The sequence below is a fragment of the Misgurnus anguillicaudatus genome, chromosome 17, assembly GCF_027580225.2.
Source record: "Misgurnus anguillicaudatus chromosome 17, ASM2758022v2, whole genome shotgun sequence".
NCBI lineage: Eukaryota > Metazoa > Chordata > Actinopteri > Cypriniformes > Cobitidae > Misgurnus > Misgurnus anguillicaudatus.
Window position 1 is genome coordinate 17551870 of NC_073353.2, and position 25017 is coordinate 17576886.

The 25017-nt window shown below is 37.7% G+C and overlaps 1 protein-coding gene across 3 annotated transcripts in view; it reads left to right on the plus strand.

Annotated features, from left to right (window-relative positions):
* Positions 1–25017, plus strand: part of thsd7ba (thrombospondin, type I, domain containing 7Ba) — a 346688-nt gene that overhangs the window by 287639 nt on the left and 34032 nt on the right. For all 3 annotated transcript variants that reach the window (XM_055214506.2, XM_055214508.2, XM_055214507.2), the window contains 2 exons: positions 5608–5874; positions 6121–6299. In XM_055214506.2, coding sequence (XP_055070481.2) covers positions 5608–5874; positions 6121–6299 — 446 coding nt within the window. The remainder of the gene's footprint in view (positions 1–5607; positions 5875–6120; positions 6300–25017) is intronic.

Below are 25017 nucleotides of genomic sequence, written 5' to 3' on the forward strand. Positions count from 1 at the left end.
CTGTTAATGCAAAAACCCAAGTTATTTTGACAGTGTCTATCATTAGATATCAGAGGTGTGCTGTGAACTTTGTGAACAGGCAGATTTCGAGCTGTATATTATAGAATTACTGCAGTGCTTTATGCTTTACTTAGTTTGTTCCTGTGAAAATCACCACTGGCTCTCATTAACACTCCACACATCTGACGACACGACATGTTCTCCGCATCAGATAAAACTTTCAAAGGCCCTTTTCACCTGATGCGTCTGACTTCAAAGGAGATCAAATCCTAATATGTCAAATTTTATCCTAAAAACAGGAATTAATGCTAAAAAAAATTGCAAGGTAAGGGTGATCGTGACACTTGCTTAATTGAATGCACAATATCCAGCAGATGTTGGTTTCTGGAGGTGTCATCAATAATGAATTGTGTGTGTGTGTGTGTGTGTTATACATATGCACACATAGGCACACACACAGAGGGTAAAAGCAGGAAACAGATTGTCAGTAAGGCTGCAGTGCATTGAAGAAGATTCACACCGTAGAGATGTTTTCTATCACTGGTCGTCTCTGAACACCAAAAACAGATGGAGGCTGGCAAACACTCAGCAGGCAGTCTTCTGGACACCAGTCAGAGAGTGAATTTCTTTTTCCTTCCACCTCTCTGACAATGCCCATCACTCTCTCGCTCTCTTTCCCTCGCTCTTAACTTTGCTCTTTTTTGTAATAGATTGTATTTTTGACTTTTTGGTGGTTTTATTTGTATTTTTGAGTCAGCACACTGTTGCTCCCAAATACATCAAGTCATCAACAAACCAGGATTTATTTGATAGCCATAAAGTAACTGGGGTGAATTTGTTTCTTTCAACCAATCAAATACACTGATCTGCATTTACTTTTTGGCATTTATCAGATGCTTTTATTCAAAGCGACTTACAAAACAATAAAAAAACAATAAAGTGATTCATCTTAGGGAGTCATAGTATAAGAAGTTCTTTGAAGTTTCAACAATTTTTAGAAGCAGTCAATGTACAAATATGGATTAAGACATTGAATAATTTTCAGTAATGTACGTCTATCGTTCATGAACACAATAGTTTCATGTCACTTGGTCAAAGTAAATGTACTTTAAAGAGCACAAAATAGTACAAATAAGGATTTTTTTTCTAGAATTACTTTAAAGCATCCATAACACAGGCTGTTTCTGCATTTCTGATGTTAATCTTGAGTACCTATAGAGAAGTATTACATCCTGCATATTTCCAAAGAGTCTTTAGTTTTATCAGATTTATAAAAGACAGATCAGTTTTACAGAACTTTTCCGATAACATACCAAAAAATGCGGAAGGAGGAGTTACTAGCTGCGGGAGGAGCGAGTCCGAGTCATCACTTTATACAACACTGACTGGATAATTTATGATTCACTAAATGTTCGTGTCGTTTATATAATATGCACTTACGCACCTATTTCCAACATAACAAAAGTCTGTCTTACCGCATGCAACTCATTACCCGGTTGGGACTTTTCAATGAAATCCAGCGTTAAATAAACACACATGCAAAACTTTTTTCCATAATGCTGGCTTTCTTCTCCTTACATCCAAAAACACACTTGTTCTTTCATGCCATGGTTGAGTTGCATGAAGTGATGCCTGTGACTTAGCACCCTAGGTTCTCGCTCACGCTGATTGACGTGTGGGCATGTTTTTCCGGGGAAAGTGCCCATAAAAAGAAGTGATACATATGGCTTACCCCTGAAACATCAGCTGGTATTCAAAAAAACTTTCAGAAACTTGTAAAAACCCTGGCAAAGTGCATTCGGCACAGAAAAACTCGGTAACACGTCCAACTGCTTTTTTGACACTTTGCCTATGTTTAGCATGAGGAAACAACTCTATAACTGTGTTAATAAGTCAGAATGCTTGAAATAACATTGATCCACCCCTTTAATATGTATAGAAAGCATGGCAATGTCAGCATTATATCATATTGCAATAACGGAATGGAGTGACTGTCCAGACAAAAATACTGTAATAAAATGTAATATTGTTTGTAATAATGGATAATGAGCTCTTGACTATTTATTTATTTATTTATTTATTGACACTGAATGCACACATCCATGGTATTGTGTTTTTGGCCACTTGCATTCATTTTCAATAATAAAAAATATATATTTGCGGTATATATGACAGTATATATGATCAGCTACTGGGACTGTATAGTACATTATTCTGTTTTATTATTGAGCTTCTTTATTGACTTCTGTATAGACTGAGCAGCTGGAAATGAAAACACATTTGATTAAACAAAAGAAAATATATTCTTAAAAACAAACTGAATCATAATGATGACCTTTCATCATCATAGTCTTTAAATCTGAGCTATCAGCAAACCACATTGATTTCACAGCAGAACCCTTGCATATTCTAAACCCATGACATAAAAAATCAATTGTTCCAGCTGTCGGTCAGCTGTTTTGGGGCATTTGCATGCCCCTACCTAATTGTCCAGGTTTGATATGTGATTGTCCTTGACAGGTCTGAGGATCATATTGAACATTGGTCTGACACCATGTCTGTAAGAAGCAGTTCTCATCACAGACAGATCCTTTCATTTATAACCTAATAATCTTCATCATGTCTAATGGACATGACTAATTTGAAATGTTCCAGGAAGTGAAGTGTGCAAAGAGGAGCTAATAGCCTCTTAAACAGAATCCTTTATGATGTGAAATCTATTCATTTCTCTGCTCATTAGATAAATTAGATGTATACGGTCCACTGAACATGATAGTGGTGTTGCTCTGTGTTTGTATATAAGTGAATTAGAAAATTGTAGAGAGAGAGAGAAAAGGAGATGCTCTTGTCAAATGTCAAAAGATTGTGTCATCCACAACAAAGTCAATGCTGATATTCGCCTCTCACAGTACTGAGCTACCATTATTTAGGGCAACAGGTTTTCTCAAAAATAAGAATTGTGTCATCATTTATTCGTGGTCATGACATTTTAAACCTGTAATTTCTTCTACAACAAAATTCGATTTTTTTAATAATATTTTAGCTGCTCTTTCCATGCAAAAACATGAAATGCACTGTAAAAAATACTTTGCTGCCTTACATTTTTTGTTGAATCAACTCGGATTTACAATTATTTCAACTTTCTATTATTTATCTTGACTAGAGTTGAGTTGTTACACCTACAGGTGAGTTGTTAAAACTTATTCAATTAAGTTGACTTTTCTCAACTATATTTTATAAGTTGTGACAACTCATCTCTGTTGACATGACTTGTAAATCGGAGTTTATATAACAAAAAGGCAGCAAAGTATTTTTTACAGTGTGAGGAAAAAAGCTTTCAAGCTTCAGCAAGATACCAAAAACTGCCACAAAAGTATAAAAGATTCTGAGAACGGCACTTAACTTTGAGAAAATAATTTGAAAAATGTATGAAAACTTAAACAAGAGACCTCGCATTGGTATTTAAGCCACTAAATATTGACACCTTAGATATCAGACCGCATACAACTCTTCACTGGATCTGGGCCAAAGGCAGCAGGTCCTGAAAGGATCCGGTGTGGATCTGTTCCGGTTAAAAAATTCATACCTGGACCCTTGCCGGCAACTACAACAGACACTATTTTTGAACCTATAAAAATGTGTTTGGGAAAGTTTTATATTGTTATAAACCAAACAGATTGTCTATATGATTTAAAAAGGAAGCATTCAAGTGAACTACTAAACAGTAGCGAACTTGAAGCAAAAATACATTTCAGCAAATGCTTATTGCTTTAATGTAGAGAGTTCCTCTTCAGCCATTTCACGCTGTTATATTTATAATAGTCTAGTTCATTGTTCCCAGTTTACATTTATGATCTTATAGTCCATTTAAAAAAAAATCGTATAACTGACTGTATTCTTCAAAAAAACACCAAATAACTTAACTTCCCTTACCTTTAGCTGTTCAGTGTGCGATCAATTAATTAAAAATTAATATGACGTAAATTTTTAAAAGTGTGCAAGGTCCATGCACGTCCTCCGCTAGCAACACAGAAATAGAAATAAGCGCAATCGGCTAAACAAGCATTAAATATTAATATGATGTTGATTTTAATGTTTTTATTAATTTATATTCACGAAACTTGTTAACAAAACATCGATTAAAATTAAGAGACAAATTATATGAAACGAAAGTAATTTTAAAGTAGCAAACAAAACTTAAATTAAAGTCGAAAATAATGTCTAACCCATTACAATTCTCCCTTCACATTGGCCTTTACAACGCCCTATATGGCGTTTAAAATTACAGTATATCCTTTGTAATAAGCTAAATTTAAACAAGACACAAACAACATTACAACAATATTCAAACCCAACAATACTCAAACATAAATATAAAACAGACATTATCTATAAGGATACATGTTAAAACAAAACGTTTATAATAGCTGGTTGGTAGATGTTTACTATTTTTGGCAAAACCTCCGTTGCAAACCTCCATTTACCTGAATAAAAATTCTTTTTGAAAATGATGTCACGTTAACATCAGCTGTTTGTTTACATAAGACTCTGTCTTTGTTCATTTACACTGCAGCGCAACGTCTAAGTTCCCAAACTAAAACAGGGTCTGCAGCTTGGCGAACAAATCCGTTTATGAGGGTCGAAAACGGTGCTGTAGTGTAAATGAAAGGCGTAAACATAGCAAAAGTACACTGTAAAAAAATTCTGTAGAAATTACAGTATTACTGGGTATTACTGGCAACTAGCTGCCAGTAACTTACCGTAGATTTTACATTTATGTTATTTACTAGTAACATTTTGTTCAAAGTTAAATGAACATGAAACATTTTTAGACTTTATCTTCTACTGTAAGTTACCTGCAACCAGCTGCAAAATTACAGCAAATTTTTTACAGTGTAATGCGTTTTAAAGGATAAACGCATTAATGTAGACATAGCCTATGATAATAATAATAACTATCGCCAATTATTGTCATGAAAGCCTGCTATCGGCAACATGTCTGACGAACGGCAATACACAATGCTTTCGTCTGTCGGCACAACCCTATTTGAACTGGTTTTATGTGATTTTGTCTCTTTGTCAAAGCAAGAAAGCTCCAGTCCCCATTCACTGTTACTTTATGGAGAACCAGCACCAGGACATTCTTCAAAAAATCTATTTTCAGTTCAAAGTAAAGGAGAAAAGATATATTTTAAGGCTTGGAATAACAGTAGGATGAGTAAGTTATTTCTTTGAAAGTGTTAACCGAATGAAATGTTTAAGGTAAACACAGTTTTTCTGTGAGTCTTGCGCTTGTCGCTTTCAATTCAAATATATTTATATTTCAGTCTACTCTCTATAGTTCAGTAATGATTCCCCGGGGATGTTGGTAGTGGCACTTAGCAAGCCACAGCTGACAGCAGAATGAATAATAGTCCCAGTTATCTATACATCATTAATGTTTTAATAGTTTTCAAAGACAGCTATATTACACACTTGAGCTCCCAGAGTGCAGTCTGGAGTCTCATGTGACTGCAAAAGAGCTGTTTATCTGAGTGGCACCTACAAATTCACATGACTGATCACTCTTTCTTTTATCTGAATCTCAGTGTTTCGTTCTATTTTCAGGTCGAAGCAGAAAACAAGAGCGTTGTCAGAAAGAAAGCTTGTACCCTTTGGTGGAGTCTGAGCCGTGTCCTTGTGATGAGTTTGTTTCCCGACCATATGGTAACTGGTCGTCTTGCATCCTGTCGGAGACTCCGGCGCAAGGATCTCTCCAGGGTTGGAGAGGTCGGAGAGAGACACGCGACTGCGGTCAGGGTTTGCGTTTCCGAGCTATTGCCTGTTTCGACCGGGAAAACCAACTGGTTAACCCAGACCTCTGCAGCGAAACAGGTTTGTCTACTCATTTTAAAATCTCACTCTCTCTCTCTGTGAAGAGCTCCTGTAAGTAATTCTTCCTCCACTGGGAAGATGAGTGGTCATTACTCAAAGAAAAAGCTGTGGGGTGCCCTGAACTGTCAGTGTAAATTAGATAGGGGTCTCAGCATAGGCACCTGGTGCTTCTTATAACATTGTTAGCATGCTCCTGAATGGCAGGGACTTGGCCACTCTTATTATTCAACATGTTCTTTTTCGCAGGTTTGGTGGAAGGGGTGTGCCACGTGCCCTGCCCTCTGGACTGCAAACTGAGCGACTGGTCCACGTGGTCGGCCTGCAGCGCCTCCTGTGGCAGTGGGCTGAAAATCAGGTCTAAGTGGCTACGCGAAAAACCGTTCAACGGCGGCCGTCCGTGCCCCAAATTAGACCTGAAGAATCAGGTGAGATTCGCCGTCCTGAATAAGAAACAAGATCACGAATACAGTGGCACTTCTTCTGCCATATGGTGAATCGACACTGAGAATAAAATAATGAGTCTGTGATCACAGAGATCATAATTTAGATAATCGCTTATGTAAACTGTTTCATTTAAGGCATTTTATAAATGCATTTTTTAAAAGCCTGAAATATCCCCGATGGAATAGATTTAAGCAGCCTAAAGATACATTTTGCATTTCGAGTACGGATATCATTCAACTCATTACCATTTTACTGACTAATGCATGCCTCATCATTAAATGCAGTTAACAACATGTACTTCAGCCTTTAAGCTAAAGTATAAGCAAACACAAGTAAATCTCTCTTAAAGATAGATGACACATAGATGCTAATAAGTGTCTGTGTAAATACTGCTTTTTATTGCTGTGAATTTTTCATCAAAAAACAATAACGTTAGACGTCTTCTCCTAATCTCGCTTCCATGCATCCATGCATCCATCATTAGCTAGACAGTTTTGTAATGTTATGTTAAATGTTGTGTGGAACTGAAGTCGAATCTCACCAAAGTGCATAGTGGCTACATATGGTTAAGTCTCAGTTATAGAAATAGTTAATGGATAGTTAGCAATTTGGGTTTTGCATGAAAAGGTATTTTTTGGGGTAATTTCAAAAATAAAATTAAACCTATAGTAAGTAAGGCTCATTCGTCTTGGAGAATATTTGTGACAGCTTGCTCCCAGATGGGTCATGTTTAAAGAAATATTATAATATAAATGTGCTGCGTGTGCTAGAATAGGATTTAGAGGACACACCGGTTTCTAGAGGTCGGTATGCAGATGATGTAGCGTGCTTGAAAAATATTCAAATGCGTTCTTTTGTGGCCGCGTGTACAGATGGTTAAGTGCCTACTAGTAACTTTTATGGACCCACTGTTTAACAGGGCTCAAAATACCCCTCAGCTGAGAGCAGAGTTTGCCTTGGCTAATATCTCCTCCTATCTTCTGGGGAGATGAACTCTCACTGTTAACATTTTGCAAACGGCCGCTCTGTGGACGTGGCAGACGGACTGTACAGCTGGTGGTTTGTGACCCGGCCACCTATCTGAAGGTGTGGAGGTGGACATTATTCATGAGCATAGTAGAAAGTCACCAGCAAAGCCACAGTAGAGACCGCGTGCGTGTCTGGAGGATTTTAATACTTTGGGTTTGCTCTTTAACTTAGAGTTCTCAGATGAGTTTAATAAGAAATTCAATGTGAAGAGTTCAGATGCAAAACCCTCTAAGTGCGTCTTGTTTTCTTGTAAATTAGCATTTTTTATCAGGCTCTTATGTTTAGGTTCATTAATTTTACCTTAGTGGCAATGAAAAGGTTAAAGGCCCACTGAAGTGCCTTGGAATGTTTAGCAATATTATCTAAAACAGACGTCTCCAACGTGATGCCCGCCAAAGGAATTGTAATATTTATTTATTACATATTTTTTTATATTAGCTTGGCTTGGACTGCGTATCGGAACATTTTAAGCAAACTAAAACATACAAACAAGTAAAATAAAATGAACAAGTAAAACAAAAAAGTTTTGAGTATTCCAAATTGTTTTATCCATTGTGGTAGCCCTTGCCCACAAAAAGGTTGGAGACGCCTGATCTAAAACAACAGAACTATCAAGAAGACCCTCCTCCTTTTCTAAAATAACCAATAGTGTTTCATTTATTGTGCAATCCAGCACAGACGTACTGTAACAAAACATATGAAGTGTGGGGTGATGTCATAAAAATGATAGACTTTTTTAGGGCATGTGGTGCCAAACTGTACTGTATATTTTCTGTATGAGAATTTTGTCAGTCTTTTGGACCATACAAGTGTATATTTTTTTCTTAACGTATTTATAATAATTAAAATTTTATGGGGGCTTTAATAGTGAAATGTCACTTTATTTTTCCAAATGTCACTTTAGTCATTTCATTGGTATTTAAGAAATTTGACTGTTTTTCTCTGTAAAATGCTCTAATGCTGCGTACACATCAAATGCGAAGCATCTCGTTCCTTACTCTAGATTAAAGCAACACCAAAGAGGTTTTTTTACCTTAAAATAACGTTTCCAAAAAAGTTTCAGTGGTTCATCCACTCAAAACAGAGTGAACGGCACTTTCACATTCGCTTTGCAGCCCTCTATCGGCCAAAAACGCACTAAAGAAGTTTCCAACCGTCGGGTAGTGGTCCTGTAGTTCGAGTGAAAACTACAAAAATTTGCTTTACGGCAGACCTACAATCCAATCAGAGTCAGCTATGCTGCAGTATTTACGACAGTGGTAATGAACAATTGCGCTTCTAACCTGTAGGGGGAGCAAAGAGCAATAAGTCTTTAGTGTTGCTTTAATCGCTGGATTTAACTTTGTCATGCAAATTATTGCTTAAGTTGAATATTTTGCGCAGACACGTTTGAGGCGAATAAAGGTGTGTGTTTTTGCTGCAATCGGCTGCCCAATTTGCCTCATTTGCATTGCCCTATGCAAGTTTATGCCTATTTGCTTCTTTGCATTGAATTGGTATGTAATCTAGTCAAGCAAATTGTTGAATTCGCCTTTGGTGTGTACTGTACACCCCATAAGTACATGCACAATTCTTAAAAAGTCTCCAGTCTTTTTAAGGCTCTTAATATATTTGGTTAACCTCCTTTTACCAGGTAAAAAACCTCTTGCACCTTGACATGTGCACGTCGTTGTTCATTCAATTCTTCTTTCATGCACTGCTGAGGACTTTGCTGGTATTTCTGAATGACCTGAGGCTGGATTAAACTGATTTGAAGTGAAAGTGTTTCATGAACGTATAATACTTGCCAAGAGCATTCGGTTATGGCAAGGAGATGGCATTAAGCAGCATTTGCATTTGAGCTCCTCAAATCTGTAAGTTTTAATTGTAGACCTTGCAAAAATAAGGTATTTTATGAAGCTTTTTCATTGCATAGTACCCACAGTTTGGGTCAGCTTACTTTTGTGAGCTTTTCCACTGGATGCAGTATGTAGTACTCGATACTTTTTTTAAAGTACCACATCGGTCGGGTTGCAAGTGACTGATACCAAAACGTGAAGCAAAAACGCCGTAGATCACTGATTGGTCTGAGAGAATCGTCACTTCCAGCGTCATCGCTATAATGTAAAAGATTAGCTTTACCTTCATGCTAGCTTGCGCTGTCTCGAGCAAACCTGTTGTCATCTGTGCTCTGCTATAAGTTCCCAAACTCCATTTTAGTAATGAAAACATCCACAGGTTGAGAATCAGGAACACAGTAACAGTCTTTTTCCAGACTTGCAGTTCGCATATATGCTTAAATGCAACTTCAATGAGGCTCAGCGGAGCGCATCAACTGACACCACGGGTGTTTGTACAGAAACTGTCATGTGAGACAAACGCGATGTCCAAACATCTATTTGTGGTGGGCAATTTTAATTTTGGGACTGACAAATAAATAAATAAACGACACGCCTATAATCCCTCCCACTCCAAAGTGTTACTAAACTTGATGGAAAAGCTAACCAAGCCAAAGTGAGGTGAGCTGACCCGACCTGACCGAAACCATGGGGTACTATGCAATGAAAAAGCGCCATTAGGAGGCATTGGGGCAGGAACATTTAAGAACCTGATCAGAGATGTTTGCAGATCAGAGTAGCAAGCATGATGCAAGACTGGCGTGTTTATTAGGTTATGTATGCTGTCAGTATCCTAAATAAGGTTTCAATACTGTCACGTCAACAACTTCAGATCAAATCGTCTTTGATGTCATGGTCCCTTTAAAGTAAATTGTTAGAAGCAGAAGCAGGCAAAGAAAATTTGTTAACACGCCACGTTTCTCGTGAGATTTACCTTGTTATGTGTCTTTGATAATCTGTCCGTGGCTGTCTGTCCTCTACCTTCAACAAGCAATTCTCACTTTCCCCAGTGTGGGCTTTCACTGTTGGAGTCAAAGAGCAGGGCAGCACTCTGCATTCATTCATTATTTAGACTTTCAGGTATTACAGACTTGGAGAGGCCTGTCACAATCACTAGATCATTCCAGATCCCTCTCCGACTAGTTTAACAGCTGACTTTCTACAAGACCTGGGCTGTCTTTCAACCACTTACCTATTGATCGACTGTCTAAGCCTCTCGGCCTGTCCAGAGCTTTCTTTCAGTCTGTCTATGCTGAACTCTGAATGCGTTGTATCCATCCTTCCTGCTTCACGGTATCTCAAAAGCCGCAAGCCAAATGTTTGGGATGTCTGAATGTGTAGTATTCATGATCCAGTAGGTGAACAGTAAACGGATGACTTGTTACATCTGCTGAAGTGTGTGCAACCAGTGGACGCTTTGCTATCCCATAAGGTAATAGGAAGTGAAGTGCAATCAGGTTTAAAAAGTTGGGGGAAAAGATGTGATCCGGGTGTCTTGTGGTAAAATTGTTTAAATTACGTGAGTGAGAATTGTTATTATAAATGTATTGCTGAAATACTTTACTAAGACTTTTTTACAGTGATTTACACTGCGAAGACTGTTCTTAGTATTTTTGTCTTGTTTTCAGTAAAATTATCTAAAAATGCTTAAATTAAGATGCTTTTTCTCGACCCAACAAAATAAGTCTAGTTTTTAGACCAGAAATATCAAATTTAAGTGATTTTGTGCATAAAACAAGCAAAAAAATCTGCCAATGGGGTAAACAATTTTTTCTTGAATTTAGTGTTTAATAAAAAATTTCAAGATTTTTTGCTTACCCCATTGGCAGACTTTTTGCTTGTTTTATGCACAAAATCACTTAAAGACACAATATGCAGTTATTTTACCTTAATACAACAGCTTCAAAGTTATTTCGGTGGTAAACAAAGTCATAGTAGGGCGAATCATCCTCCTGTTGAAGCTCGGGGAGGACGCCGCTAGAAAAACCAACAATGCAAGCTTGACAGAAGCGCCCCTGACAAATCTAGCGAGAATCACGACTTGCTTTACACCAACGACGTCACACACGTAAGGCTTGTTTGACTTCATGCGCCGCTGCAACAACCGACCGCCGGATGACATCAAAGTACCGCGAGAATGATCCGAGACGGCACTTTGACGTCGTCCGGCTGTCGGTTCTTGCAGTGCCGCATGAAGTCGATCAAGCCTATAACAACAACTGCACGCTCGAATTTGAGACGTGAGGCTAAACGATTTAAAAGTTAAGAAAGCGCATTCGGAAGAGAGAAGGAAAAGAGAATCTGACAGCGTTAGAAACCGGACAAGAGTCCCACTTGGTCAGGCTTTTACTCGAAGGCGTGAGCTTAAAGACAGCACTGGATGGGATGCTGATCTGGCGATCTTGTTGATGGACTAGTAAATAAATCTCTTATTTGTAAACTTGTTTGCGGTCTATGTTGTATGTTGTTGTGCTTGCTTGTAGTATGTCATGCGATTATCATGACAACAGTTGTCAATATCTCACATAATTATCAGGACATAAATAAGCCTAGAGGTTGTAATAGTGTAAAAATGCAAAGAGCGCCTTTAAACTTAATATTTTTGATTAAAAAACTAGACTTATTTTCTTGGGTCGTTTTGCTCATCAAGAAAAAGCATATTAATTTAAGAATTTTTAGATATAAGGAGGGTGCGTTTGCATTAGCGGTTTTAACTGAATTGCCAGTTAGCGTACTTTTTGATAATACAATTTTGATAACTTATTTTATTTACGTGACGTTTTTATCATTCAAATTTGCGTTACACTGACTTTAAAAGCCTTAGTAATTCATAGGGCTGTGACGATTAATCGTGCGAATGCGCATTTTCTCAATGAATGAATTTTAATGAATTACGGTAAAATGACAGCACATCCAAAAGCCAGAGGGCGCTCTCGTGCAGAAACTTTGTTTGTGCCGCAGAAGTAGTACCATTACAAACGCTATTGCAGGAAATATCTAGAGGCATATTTATATAGCTGTTCTTCAAATTGTTTCAGAATATTTAATATAGAATATTATATAGAAAATCTAGAATATTTTGAATGATTATGTTTGACGAGTGTTGCTTTTTTAAATGTACATTATTAACGACTCACACTCGTAACGATTTTATATTGATAAAGATCACAGAACCAACATATGCACAAGCTGTGCATAAAACACAGAATCATAGCAATTCAAAATTGATTACAGACAGGTATTTTTCATGGGAAACGCGATGTATCCTCACAATTCTAGTCATTTGATGACTTGTTGTTGCAGTACAATGGCAACATGATGTACATTAGTTCATACTTCATACTGTACTTCATCAATGGCTGAGAAGTTCAGTTCAAGACATTTTACAATTGATTGAATTTTTATTCAAAGTGACAATTCTGTTATTTAAACCCAATCCCTTATTGTCGCTCTGCCCGTTCAAATTACCAAAAACATCAAAAAGTACACAGGAACCCCAAAGCCTCTTCTGTTTCTGATGTCCCATAAACATGTAACGTTCCATCTCATTATGTGGATAAATGGTGATGATTCTCATCGAGTCTTTGCCCTGTGATCATCCGCAGTCAGCCGTGCTGATGGGAAACAAAATGATGCGCGACCTTCTCCAGATGTTTCTTCTTGCACGGTTCCTAACAGTGAGTCACTCGACTGAGATGAGATTGATATTCTTATCTCGCCCGCTCTTCCTGTGCCGATGATCATCTGCTGTGACTGTAGCAGGAAGGAGTTTGACGCGAAGGGAGATGTCGTCCTTTCAATGTGCTTTACTGCTGGTCTGTGCATTGACTGGACACATAGCGTCTTATGCCCTGCTAGCAAGAATCCAGATGTTTTTTGTAGCAATAGTTAATGACAAAATGAACTATTTCATATTTTGCAAACACCCTCATTTCATTCGTAACATGGCCAAATTAAACTGTATTTTACATTATGGTGCAGGTTTATTTTTGAGATTACATTTGAGAATTTTTTAGCAGATTTTTCTCTGTATGTTGCAACAAAAATGCAAATGTTATTGTCTCACACTCGAAATAAGCAAGTGTCTTTCTTCTTCATTAGAAACCACATCTGTCACGATAATGTATTTTTGATTTTATTTGTTTTTGTAGCACTTTATAATGTGCCTTCTTGCAAATCAGCATTAGATAAAACATTTTAACAAATAAATGTAATAGAAAAAAAGTTGATATATCAAAATAATGATATAGAGACGTAACGATGTACTGAATGTTTTATTTAGCTGGTTAAATTTGATATCTTTTAATCTCTTGCATCTCTTACATCAGACATTACAATTCAATATAAATTATGTATTATGGTGCAATTTCTTAATTCTAACTACCGTACACAAAATTTGGAGCTTGAAATTATGTTCAAAAATAAGAAATATAAAAGAAGTACTTAAATCTCATAATTTGCCTCTGTACATTAAAACCTGCAGTGTTGGGCAAGTTACTTCCAAAGTGTAATACATTATATATTACAAATTACTGTCATTTGAAAGTAATTAGTTACATTACAATATTACTGACTCTGAACTGTAATGAGTTACACTACTTTTGCATTACTTTTGAGTTACTTTCATCAAAAGAACAGAAGTATGACTAGGCATTATAAAATGTTAAAATGTAGTTTATCGATGCTTATAAATCTAGAAGTTATGTGTTGGCCCTCGAGCTTTGAATAGGCACAGTGAAGACTTATGGCAAAATACAATAACAATCACTGTCAGAATCATAAACATAGACGAATGATCTAGTAAAAGTCTGGTAAATTATGGTACACATACCAAACACAATAGAGCCCACTATAATGCAACCTATACACTAATAACATGGTAAGACACGCAACCTCTTTTCATTTCTATTCTTTAATTCACTTTTAATTCAGATTCACAGCACAAACCTGGCATGCACTGGGTTGACACCATAGATATGTATATAAAGGCTAGATGGCTCAAGGCGGAGTCCCTAACGGCATCACCTGGCGGCCATCTTACGACAGGGCGCTCGCTCACTCGTAGCATTGAGTTTAATGGTGCAGGTACTTTTAAATGACCATAACTTCTTCAATTTTCTACCGATTTTCAAACGGTTTGGGTTTTTACAAACGTTATTAACGTGGCTATAATTCTGAATGCTTTAACATGTTTCATGAATTTATTTTTTATTTTTAGTATAGGTATGCAGTGTCATAGGTACATCTTTGACGTTTATAACAAACCAAACCGTTTGAAAATCGGTAAAAAATTAAGCAAGTTATGGTCATTTAAAAGTACCTGCATCATTAAAACTCAATGCTACGAGTGAGCGAGCGCCCTGTCGTAAGATGGCCGCCAAAATGCGGACGTTGCACTCAATTGGCCAGCAGCGCGGACGAGCCATCTAGCCTTTATACATATCTATGGTTGACACAACTTATCAAAAAGTGCTATTGGAGGATCAGGCCTCAAGGAATACAGCTCATTTCAGTACAATATAAGGATTACATGTAGACTAACATATAAAACACAGACAAACAGAAGAACACTTCTTTTTGCCAAACAATGAATATAGGCTCCCATACAAAGGCTGGTACAAACTTTAAACAGTGATGTTTTAATCTACTATTTAGATAACCATGTTTAAGTCTACACTAATGTTATGTTGTAGTTTTGGTTGCTGTTTGTAATAAAACTGTAGATAGCATAGTAGCCTAGCAATATATTATGTATATGGACTGTAACCATAGCAACGTTAACTTACCTTGTCATTGCTGGTGTGATATGGATTTTACTGGCAAGATTTCTAAAAGTCTCTTTACTTCTGAGGTTCAAGCAGCATGTGAGACCGATAGAAACTTTCTGTTGCTTTTACTTAGAGCAAAATTATGCGTGTGCGGCGCTACCGGACCTGATTGCGACCACTTTAGTCAATGATATACAGCCGATGACTTCCCAGATTCGGCTCTTAAAGAAACGCGTCTATATTTAACGCGCAAATACAAAATAAAGTAAAAATGAACATGCTGCATACAGCACCTGGAAACAGCCATACGCTGCGTTCCAAACCGCCTACTTCGATTCTATATAGTAGGCAAAGAGTACGAGAAGTAGTGCTTTTCGTCTACTATACAGTATGGAAGTATGCAGTTTGGGAAGCAGCCTATTTTACCCGCAGCTTTTTCCTGAGTGGATGCTGGTTGCGCGCATTGGTCAAAAAAAAAAAAAAAAAAAAAAAAAAAAAAATAACACGGTCTATTTTTGAAATGCATTGTTGTAACGCGCGCGTTACTAAGACTGTAACGAGTAAAATATTACGAAAATGTTATTAGTAATGCGTTATATTACTGCGTTACAGCAAAAACTAATATATTACTGTAATATATTATATTTTGTAATGCGTTACCCCCAACACTGAAAACCTGACTGTCCATTCAACACTATAGAAGATGTCATTGGTTTATGTGGCACTTTATTCATGTACATCATTACAATGCCGTGGAAGTACAAGCTTCATTTAACCAACATGAAATAGTCCTTGTTTTAAAGTGCTACTTACGTTTTTTTTACTATCACTATAATGTGTATGATCCTCATTAGTTACCGTGGAGAATGGTGATATTTCTATCAAATGCAACAGATGCAGCTCTCCAGTCAGAAGTCTGTATTACCCGCAGCGAAGGGCCCGGTGCTAGACTCGCTGTGTAAATAACATTCTTCTTGCCCACCTCCAGAGCCGGGTACCATATGGTGGCCATCATGTGCGCTGAAGCAGACTGTTCGGCTGATGAGACGAGCCTATGTTCACCGGGCCTGCATAATTTAACAACCTCTGTAAATCTGTGCTTAGAAACCAATCTCCCTCTAAAGCATTTTAGCATTTCCCATGGCTCTTAAATGAAGGTGGTCTTTACCTCAGTAGTAGACTTTTAGAAGCAGTGTTTTCATGCCAGTTTGTATACGGTGGCTGTTTTGTTTATAGACTATATCCATTGCAGCGTATTGAAACATGATTGCAAGTGTGTTTTGGTAAAAACTAAATCGAATAAACTTCTGTGCATGCTGATTTTATAATTTTCTAGCATTTTACAGTTACAGTTAGGATTGTTTAAAACACCCTTAGCACAAAGAACTGAATGTAGTTGTGCTCGTGCTATCCTGCGGTGTTGAATCCGAGTCCATTTCAAGTCTGAGTCCAGATAAAGCTGTATGTGGGCTCGACTAGACTAGGACTAGGACATTCTATCTGTGGTTTTGGTCTTGATTTGGGTTGGACTCGACTATAACACTGCTATCTATCATGTAACACACTCCCTTTATCTCTCTAAAGATTTCTTGTGACTGCCTGCTGTGCTGATCTAATAAACACACAAAGGCACAATTAAATACTAACAGGAAAAAGAACAAGTGAGTTTATGCATATAACAAGTAAAAATATCTGCCCGTTGGCTAAGAAACTTGAATTAAGTTTATTGAATTAAGTTGAAACTTGAATTTGGTTTATTTTTATACCTCATTGGCAGACACTTTTACCAGTTTTAAGCATGAACTTCTTGTTTTCATAATTTCAGACTTCATTTCTTAGGTCATTATGCTTCTCATGTAAATATATATGTCAGTTTAAGATTTTTTAGATATAGTATTTGTAATGGAAAACACTAAGACATACATTTTTAGCTTTATACAAAAATCTCTGTCTTGCATTTTAGTATTTTTGGAGCAAAGATGGCTCATTGGAATGCTTGATTCTGATTGGCCAGTCGTGCCAGTTGCAGGTTTGTTATTCCCAGATAACAACATTGTTGGGGACGACGTAAAGTGGAGTGCCTAAAAGCCCCTTAGCTGTTATAAAATGCACTGTAACACTACTGCTTCACGGGGCTTATTGCTTTTATAGAATGCATCGCCGTTTTAAACGCACTTCATATGCATAGCAGGATTTTATGAAATAAAACACAGCAAATAAGTTGTAATTTTATTAGTACAAATATTAGTCTTCCGACAAACAAGGAGTTCCTCAGAATCAAGTGTGGCTGCAAAAGAGCGCAGTTCCCAAGAAACACAGACACAGCAAAGACACCATGAAAATATGATTAAAGACTGTGATGTTTATTTTCATAAATCAACATTCACATAAATCAACAACTTATCACCTCTCAAATTTTGAGCTAAAAGCTGAGATAATTCCATTTTTGTGAATGACTTTAGTTAGAGATTAGATTCAGAGCGTTGATTAAAACTTGCACAGAGTTTTTAGTGTTGAGTGAATGCGTCATCGTTTAAGTTGTGTAAGATCGCCACCCAGTGGATAGCGGAAATATGGATTTGAGTTAGAAACTCCTCAGGGAACGTTTTCTCTTTATTGACGAGATGACTCAACAATATTAATTGAAATTTATCTGGATATCGCCACTAATTGTGCAGTTGTAGAAACATTTTAAATATGATTAAGACTGTAGTGTTTATTTTCATAAATCAGTACGTAGCAACAGTGGCGCAGTGATACTTCAGCTATGTAATGCGTTCTGAACCGTTGGGTTACAGGGGTATTTTATCACAGCTTAGTACGCCTTTCAACCAATCAGAATGAAGGACCAGGACTGCCCGTTTTATAATATTTGTTTTTTAAGTTACTACAATCCATTTTATTAAAGGAAATCTTATGGTTTAGCTTAGTTTCTTTAAAAAACTGGTTAGCTTTCAAACATTTTCTTTAATGTTTTTTCCAGAGAGACTGCTGTTTCTTCCATTTCCTTTCATCTATGATATAAAGATCATCTCATACAGTAGATGTGCTGTATGCTTTTGAGACAGTGCAGCTCTGATGTACTCCTAAAGTGGCTCTTGAATCTGGAGTCTGTTTTCTCTTGTCGTGACAGTGTAAATCGACTAGATGGGGACTTATATAGATAAAGGCACTTGAAAATGACGGGTTAAAAAGTGTGTGACATTTTCTTTCGTTAGTCGAAAGCAAGAGCTAAAGCGAGCAGCCGAAAGCTCTGCTCCTCCACACCGCCACCTCTGTAATTGGTGCAGAGTTCAGCCACTTACAGAAGATGATGTGTGTCACGCTCTTCCAATGCATTACAGTCAAATATGTTACTGCACACGGGTTATGGTTATAACTGCAGTGCTCTGCCCCCGTGCTGAAACAATCACGGCTTCCTTTATTGAATACAACTAAATCAATATGTTTTTCATTTATGCTTCGCGTGTACATCTGGCTTTTCCAACTGCGGGGAAATGTATTTGCGCCCGATGCCTAGGTGAAAGAGATGTTACGGTTTGATGCTCTCGGTCAAGTAGTTTTGTTAAGCAGAGAAGTCTTCGAAGATTGATGTTTTGATTTGGGCGAAAGCTGCTTCACTTCATTAACGTGAAGCCCACAGCGTTTCTCCACCTCTCCTCTCTCTTTCTCTCACACATGTACACACACTCAATGTGTTTGATGCCAGCAGAGCTGTTATTTTTCCTGTGAACTTGAATTGCGCTTAGTCTCATTTATAATCAGAGACGAAGTGAAAGAATCCTTGCTATCCTGAGGTGACTGCTTGTATTGGTTAGCATCATTGAATCTTGGTCTCCATACAACCAGTACACGTGGGATTTGTTTCTGTAATAACCATATAAAACAGTACCATGAACGTTATATGGGTACCTAGAGGATGCTGAAGAGCATAGAAAAGCATAACACTACTGACTTGCTAAGACCAGCATGAATTTTTGCTGAAAATTTGTATACAGTGAGGAAAATAATTTGAACCCCCTGCTATTTTGCAAGTTCTCCCACTTAGAAATCATGAAGGGGTCTGAAATTGTCATCGTAGGTGCATGTCCACTCTGAGAGACAAAATAAAAAAAATCCGGAAATCACAATATATGATGTTTTAAACTATTTATTTGTATGATACAGCTGCAAATAAGTATTTGAACACCTGTCTATCAGCTAGAATTCTGACCCTCAAAGACCTGTTAGTCTGCCTTTAAAATGTCCACCTCCATTACATTTATTATCCTAAATTAGATGCACCACTTTGAGGTCGTTAGCTGCATAAAGACACCTGTCCACCCCATACAATTCTCAATGATCCTAAGAAAGGTGAGAAATCAGCCCAGAACTACACAGGAGCTGGTCAATGACCTGAAAAGAGCTGGGACCACCATTTCCAAGGTTACTGTTGGTAATACACTAAGACGTCATGGTTTGAAATCATGCATGGCACGGAAAGTTCCCCTGCTTAAACCAGCACATGTCCAGGCCCGTCTTAAGTTTCCCAATGACCATTTGGATTAGGGGTGGGCGATATCTCGATATTCAAACTATATCGATATTTTTTTTTTACTTTGCTTCTTTGCCTTCTCTGTGTGGTGTGCTCGCCCCCGCCTCCTTGCTTTTGTTCCCCCTCCCTTCGCGTGTTGTCTCATTTAACATGGCGGCGCCCGTCACGGAATCAACACTGGCCACCACCAATAGATCTTCCATGATTCCCATTTACATGTATATTTTACTGTTTAAAACGGCTTAAATTCATTGTTGCCAGCGCTCAGCGCGCCCCTCTCTCTCTCTCTGTCGTTGCATGAAGCGTTTCGACAGTGTGCGTCTCTCTCTCGTGACAGAAAGGTGGCAGTGCTTTAATGTCCGTTTCTCCGTATACTTTCTTTTTCGCGTAAATGTCATCAGTCACGGATGTTACTGACAGAGAAGACGACTGATCTAGTTTATCATGACTAAGGTTAGCAGTAGTGCTACACACACACACACACACGTTTTCTTGATGTGAGAGCTTCTCTCTCCCTATGATGCTGTGTGCAAGCGCACGTGTTCTGTAGTTTTCTGTGTAACAACAACAGTGTTTTCTCTCATATTTAACCAATTTACTCCTAAAACGCCTAAAACATATGTTATTTCAAGATAAATACCCTTATCTCCTGAGAGTTTTCAGAAAAAATACTAAGAATAGTCAACGTCTACCAAAAACTTAATATCTGAAGTTGAGTTGTTTTATTTTTGAATAAAAAGAAGACAATATGTATTTTCTTATTTTATAGTTAAAGTATAATTTTTGTATAATTTTTTTTAATGTTGCAGCACAGAAGCACTTCGCAAAGTCATTGAGATATAGCAAAATTTATGGAGATATAATTTTCACTCCATACTGCCCAGCCCTAATTTGGATGATCCAGAGGAGTCATGGGAGAAAGTCATGGGGTCAGATGAGACCAAAATAGAACTTTTTGGTCATAATTCCACTAAACGTGTTTGGAGGAAGAAGAATTATGAGTACCATCCCAAGAACACAATCCCTAATGTGAAGCATGGGGGTGGTAGCATCATGCTTTGGGGGTGTTTTTCTGCACATGGGACAGGGTGACTGCACTGTATTAAGGAGAGGATGAAAAGTGCCATGTATTGCGAGATTTTAGGGAACAACCTCCTTCGCTTAGTTAGAGCTTGAAGATGGGTCGAGGCTGGGTCTTCCAACGTGACAATGACCCAAAGCACACAGCCAGGATAACCAAGTAGTGGCTCTGTAAGAAGCATATCATGGTTCTGGAGTGACCTAGCCATTTACCCCATCCCAGTGAGTGGTGAACACACACACTGCAAGTCGTGAACACACACCCGTAGCAGTGGGCAGCTATCCCTACACTGGCCCCGGTAGCAATTGGGGTTAAGGTACCTTGCTCAAGGGTAACTCAATCACAACCTGCCAGCTGTGAGACTCAAACCAGCAACTCTCCAGTTACAAGCCCAACTCTCTAACCACTAGGCTACGATATTTGAAAACCTGCTTGTCATTGTAGATCTGTCTGCAGTCTGATGGCCTTATTGGTGCTGGTAAATTTGTATAAGAAATGACAGGCTGAGCTGAGCTGAGACTTCCTTCAGAGAAAAACTGTAATAAGTGATGTGATTGGTGCGATCGCTCCCTCTATCTGACAGGACGGTGGAGATGTCCTTTTGCATCACACAGTCATTCTGAATATGTATATTGTTCAGAAGGTCCCTGGTGGTGTGGTGCTCAATTTGCTCTTGGAGTCTCTCCAGCTTTGTGAGGCTCCTTCTGCGGTCCAGATGGCCCGGAGCGTTTAGCTGTGTTACAAAGGTTAGCCATCGCTTTATCAACTAATTAAAATAACGAAACTGGAACCGTCTGATAATATAAATATTGAATGTTCACTTGTCATTTCATAGGAACGAAATCCCCTCACCGGAAGAAAGGTCAGCGGCGCTTTAAAATCTAACTCTTAATGTTAAACCAATGAAGGCTCTCTGTATTTGAATGAATATGTGGTGTTTGAACTTGTGATAAATAAAGCGCTCAAGATGTGTGAGTCTAAGTTCAGCTTTTCACGGTAAGGGAGATGAAAAAATATGAATAAACAACTGGCAGTCCCCAAAAGGAAATGTCTTGATAAACATGCTAAATAATTGATGAAAGTCGTCATGAAATCTGAAATGTAAAAATCTTTATGTGAGGGGATAGAAATGTCATTAGCTCGTATTGAAGTCAATGGAAAAATTCTCACCATGTAGCAGAAAGTATTTTTTGGGCACAGGTTGAAAAAAATTGAGGACTTTTACTGAATTAAATACATAAATTTCATGTCGTTTTAAGCTATTTTGACTTTTAATAACTTGCTCCATCCCATAAATGTTTTCTGAAATGTTTAGCTGTCGGATAGAAAGTATGTACAGCGTGAGTACTGTACCCTTACAACAGCCTTTTATTTCGTCCTCCTGTTTTTTTGTCTAGTATCAGCGATTCAGTATCATGACATCATCTTAAGTGTATTAGAAGTCAGAGGAAACGTTTATCTCCCTATGTTTCGATGCGCCCCGATTGTTTTTTCTGTCTTCCAGGGGCCAGGAGACAGTAATGGCCCAATCTGTTTGAAGTTGAAGTCAGGCTGTGACACTTAAAGAGATTTATTGAGTCAAGAGTTGCCTGCTAGGCTTAGCATCCCACCGTCTCTGCTACTCATAGAAAAAATGCTGGCACGTCGAGGTGATCTGTTTGTGGGTGTACGTGTAGAGAGGCAGGCATATATTACATGTACCGTGTATGCCACCGTGAATGTGTTAACATTATGGTCTTTAGCACTGCTGTCTCTCACTATGCACAAGTCACACAAAGTTACAGTATATAGCATTTTTTGAAACAATATACTCTTAAAAATGCTGGACTATTTTCAACATGGTGTTGAGTCAAAAATGGATGAGCCCAACCTGTTAGGTTAAATTTAAACTATGCTGGGTTGTTTAAATTCATTGCTGGGTCAAATATAAACATATAAAAGGGTTTGTTTCTTTTTGGGTTGATAGATATTCCAATACCGGCATGTTTATTACATTTTACGGTAACACTATACAGGTTGTATTAGTAAACATTAGTGAAAGCATTAACTAACATTACAAACAATGGGCAATAAAATCAACATGTATTAATTCTTGTGTTAGTTATTGTCAATACTATAGTGATATTACGCAGAACCTGAAAATAGTCCCCTGCTATTGAAATACGCTAAGGGGACTATTTTCGGGCAGTGCATAATATCACTAAACCTGCTGCAATTATTACGCCGGAATGAGAGTACAGTCCTAACCATATCTGCCTAGAAAATTGCAACTTTTAATTTTCTGTCTGTCTTAGTACACAATGTAACTACAGAAAAGTCAAGTTTTAAATAGGGAAAATATCAAAACTCTGTGTTTATTTTTTTGCGCAATGCTAATGGTCTAATCAGATTCAATTGATTATGCTAAGCTATCCTAAAAGTGGTAGCGCCAGACCCAGAGATCAGCTGAATGTATTCCAAAACGCTAAAAATAAAATGTTTATCTCTGTTGAGCATATTTTCAAAAATATTTTTTCAGATTGAGGTGTTTACATGGAGCATTTTTATTCGGATTGAACATTTAAACCTATTACAATTGTCCATGTAAACGCAGCTATTGTTAGTTCATTTTAGCTAATGCATTAACTAATCATAAACAAACACAAACTTACTGTAAAGAGTTACCCATTTTACATAATAAATATCTCAGAAAACTTAAACACACTTAAAAAAATGCTGGTTTAAACTAACCTGGATTAATGTTTATATTTGACACTTGAAATGACCAGCGTAGGTTAATTTTAATTAACGGATGTGTTCGTCCATATTTTTCTTAAACATGGTTTGAAACAACCCAGTATTTTTATCAATATGTTGTCCATATGTTTTGTTCAATAGATTGAATATCAAAAAATTGTATATCTTTTAATTATAAAATCTATTAATATATATATATATTTTTTTTTTTCAATGGCTTATATCCAACTGGTCTCAAGGTCATTCATATATTAGTTAATATGTAATAATGTCACTTTCTCTTAAGTCTAATGCTGCGTTCACACCAGCTGCAGTACAGGCATCAAGCCCGAGAAATTTCAATGTTAAGTCAATGTAAAGACGCATTGAAGCCTGTCTGGAGGTCTCACGGCACGGATGAGAGGCATTTAGTGCAGTGCGGTAGACTCGATTCCGCCTCATTCAAGCGTTTAGTTTGCGCGAATTGAGCGCTGCAGCGGGAAACGCGCAAGTTGAAAAATTTGAACTTTGGTGGAAAAACGCGCTGCGTTAACCAATCAGGAGCTTGCTCTTGTAGTGACGTGATTGCAGGAAGGGAGCGGAGTCACAGAAGCCTATGGAAGCCCCTCCCATGACACAAATTTCCACATGAATGTCTTGATCACTAGAATTTCACGTGCGGCTTTCACACGCGAATGAAGCGAGTAAACTCAAAATGTTCAAGCGTCAAACTAGACTCGGTACACCCAAATTTGATGACTCAAACGCGGCTGGTGTTAGTAACCACCAAGCTTGCACTTCTGCCAGAATTGTCAACTATTTATCTGTTGTTATATAATTAATCATGTCACAGCAACACATATTTTGTTCGATAAGTGTTTTTATCTTTAAATTTTTCTTTCAAATAAATGTGCGCTGTTTGATATTAAGGTCTAATGCAGTGAAATTCATAATATGACTAAATTCCAGATACTTCTTGAGGCTATATCTATTCGCTGTACTGTACCTGTTGGGTCCAATTGAAAGAGGCGGACCTCAAAGAAGAGATAATGAAGATTTAATTAATGTACATGCACGTCATCTAAACGTCTTTTTGGGATCAAAGTTAATTTAATTTCTCTCTAGCTTCTGTTCATACTTTATGTTCTACCCTATTGCCTATTTATGCAGTCTGAAGAGGTAATTTTATATTCAATCTAGTAACTTACCATGGTCATTACTGTCTTCATATTCATCCATCATATAAAAATAATCACACACACACACACACACATAGAGATAAAGCTAGACAGGCTACATTTAATTCTCTCTGTATTATAATCTGCAGAAGGGAGACTTAGTGAAAACAGCTGCAGGCTATTGTGAAGAGAAAGCTAAAGCTCGAAACTAATATATACATCATTTCTCTTCTCTCTTTTTTTGCTTGTCATGCACTGCTAATACGGACATCTACAAAGGCTCAGGTCAGTGCCTTATTCTGTGTTTCTCCCTTTGCTTCTCTTAACCCCCACTGCCCTCGGTGGTGACCGCAGCCCTCTGAATGAGAGGGAGAGATAGTCTGTTTTGATCACGGGCTGACTGAGATTTGAATTAGTATAGAGTCCATTTTTATGTCATCTCTGGCCCTTAGACTGACATTTCAGTGGACGCAGGGGACTTCATTATCCGGTTCAGAGTAGCTACATTTTCAAAGAG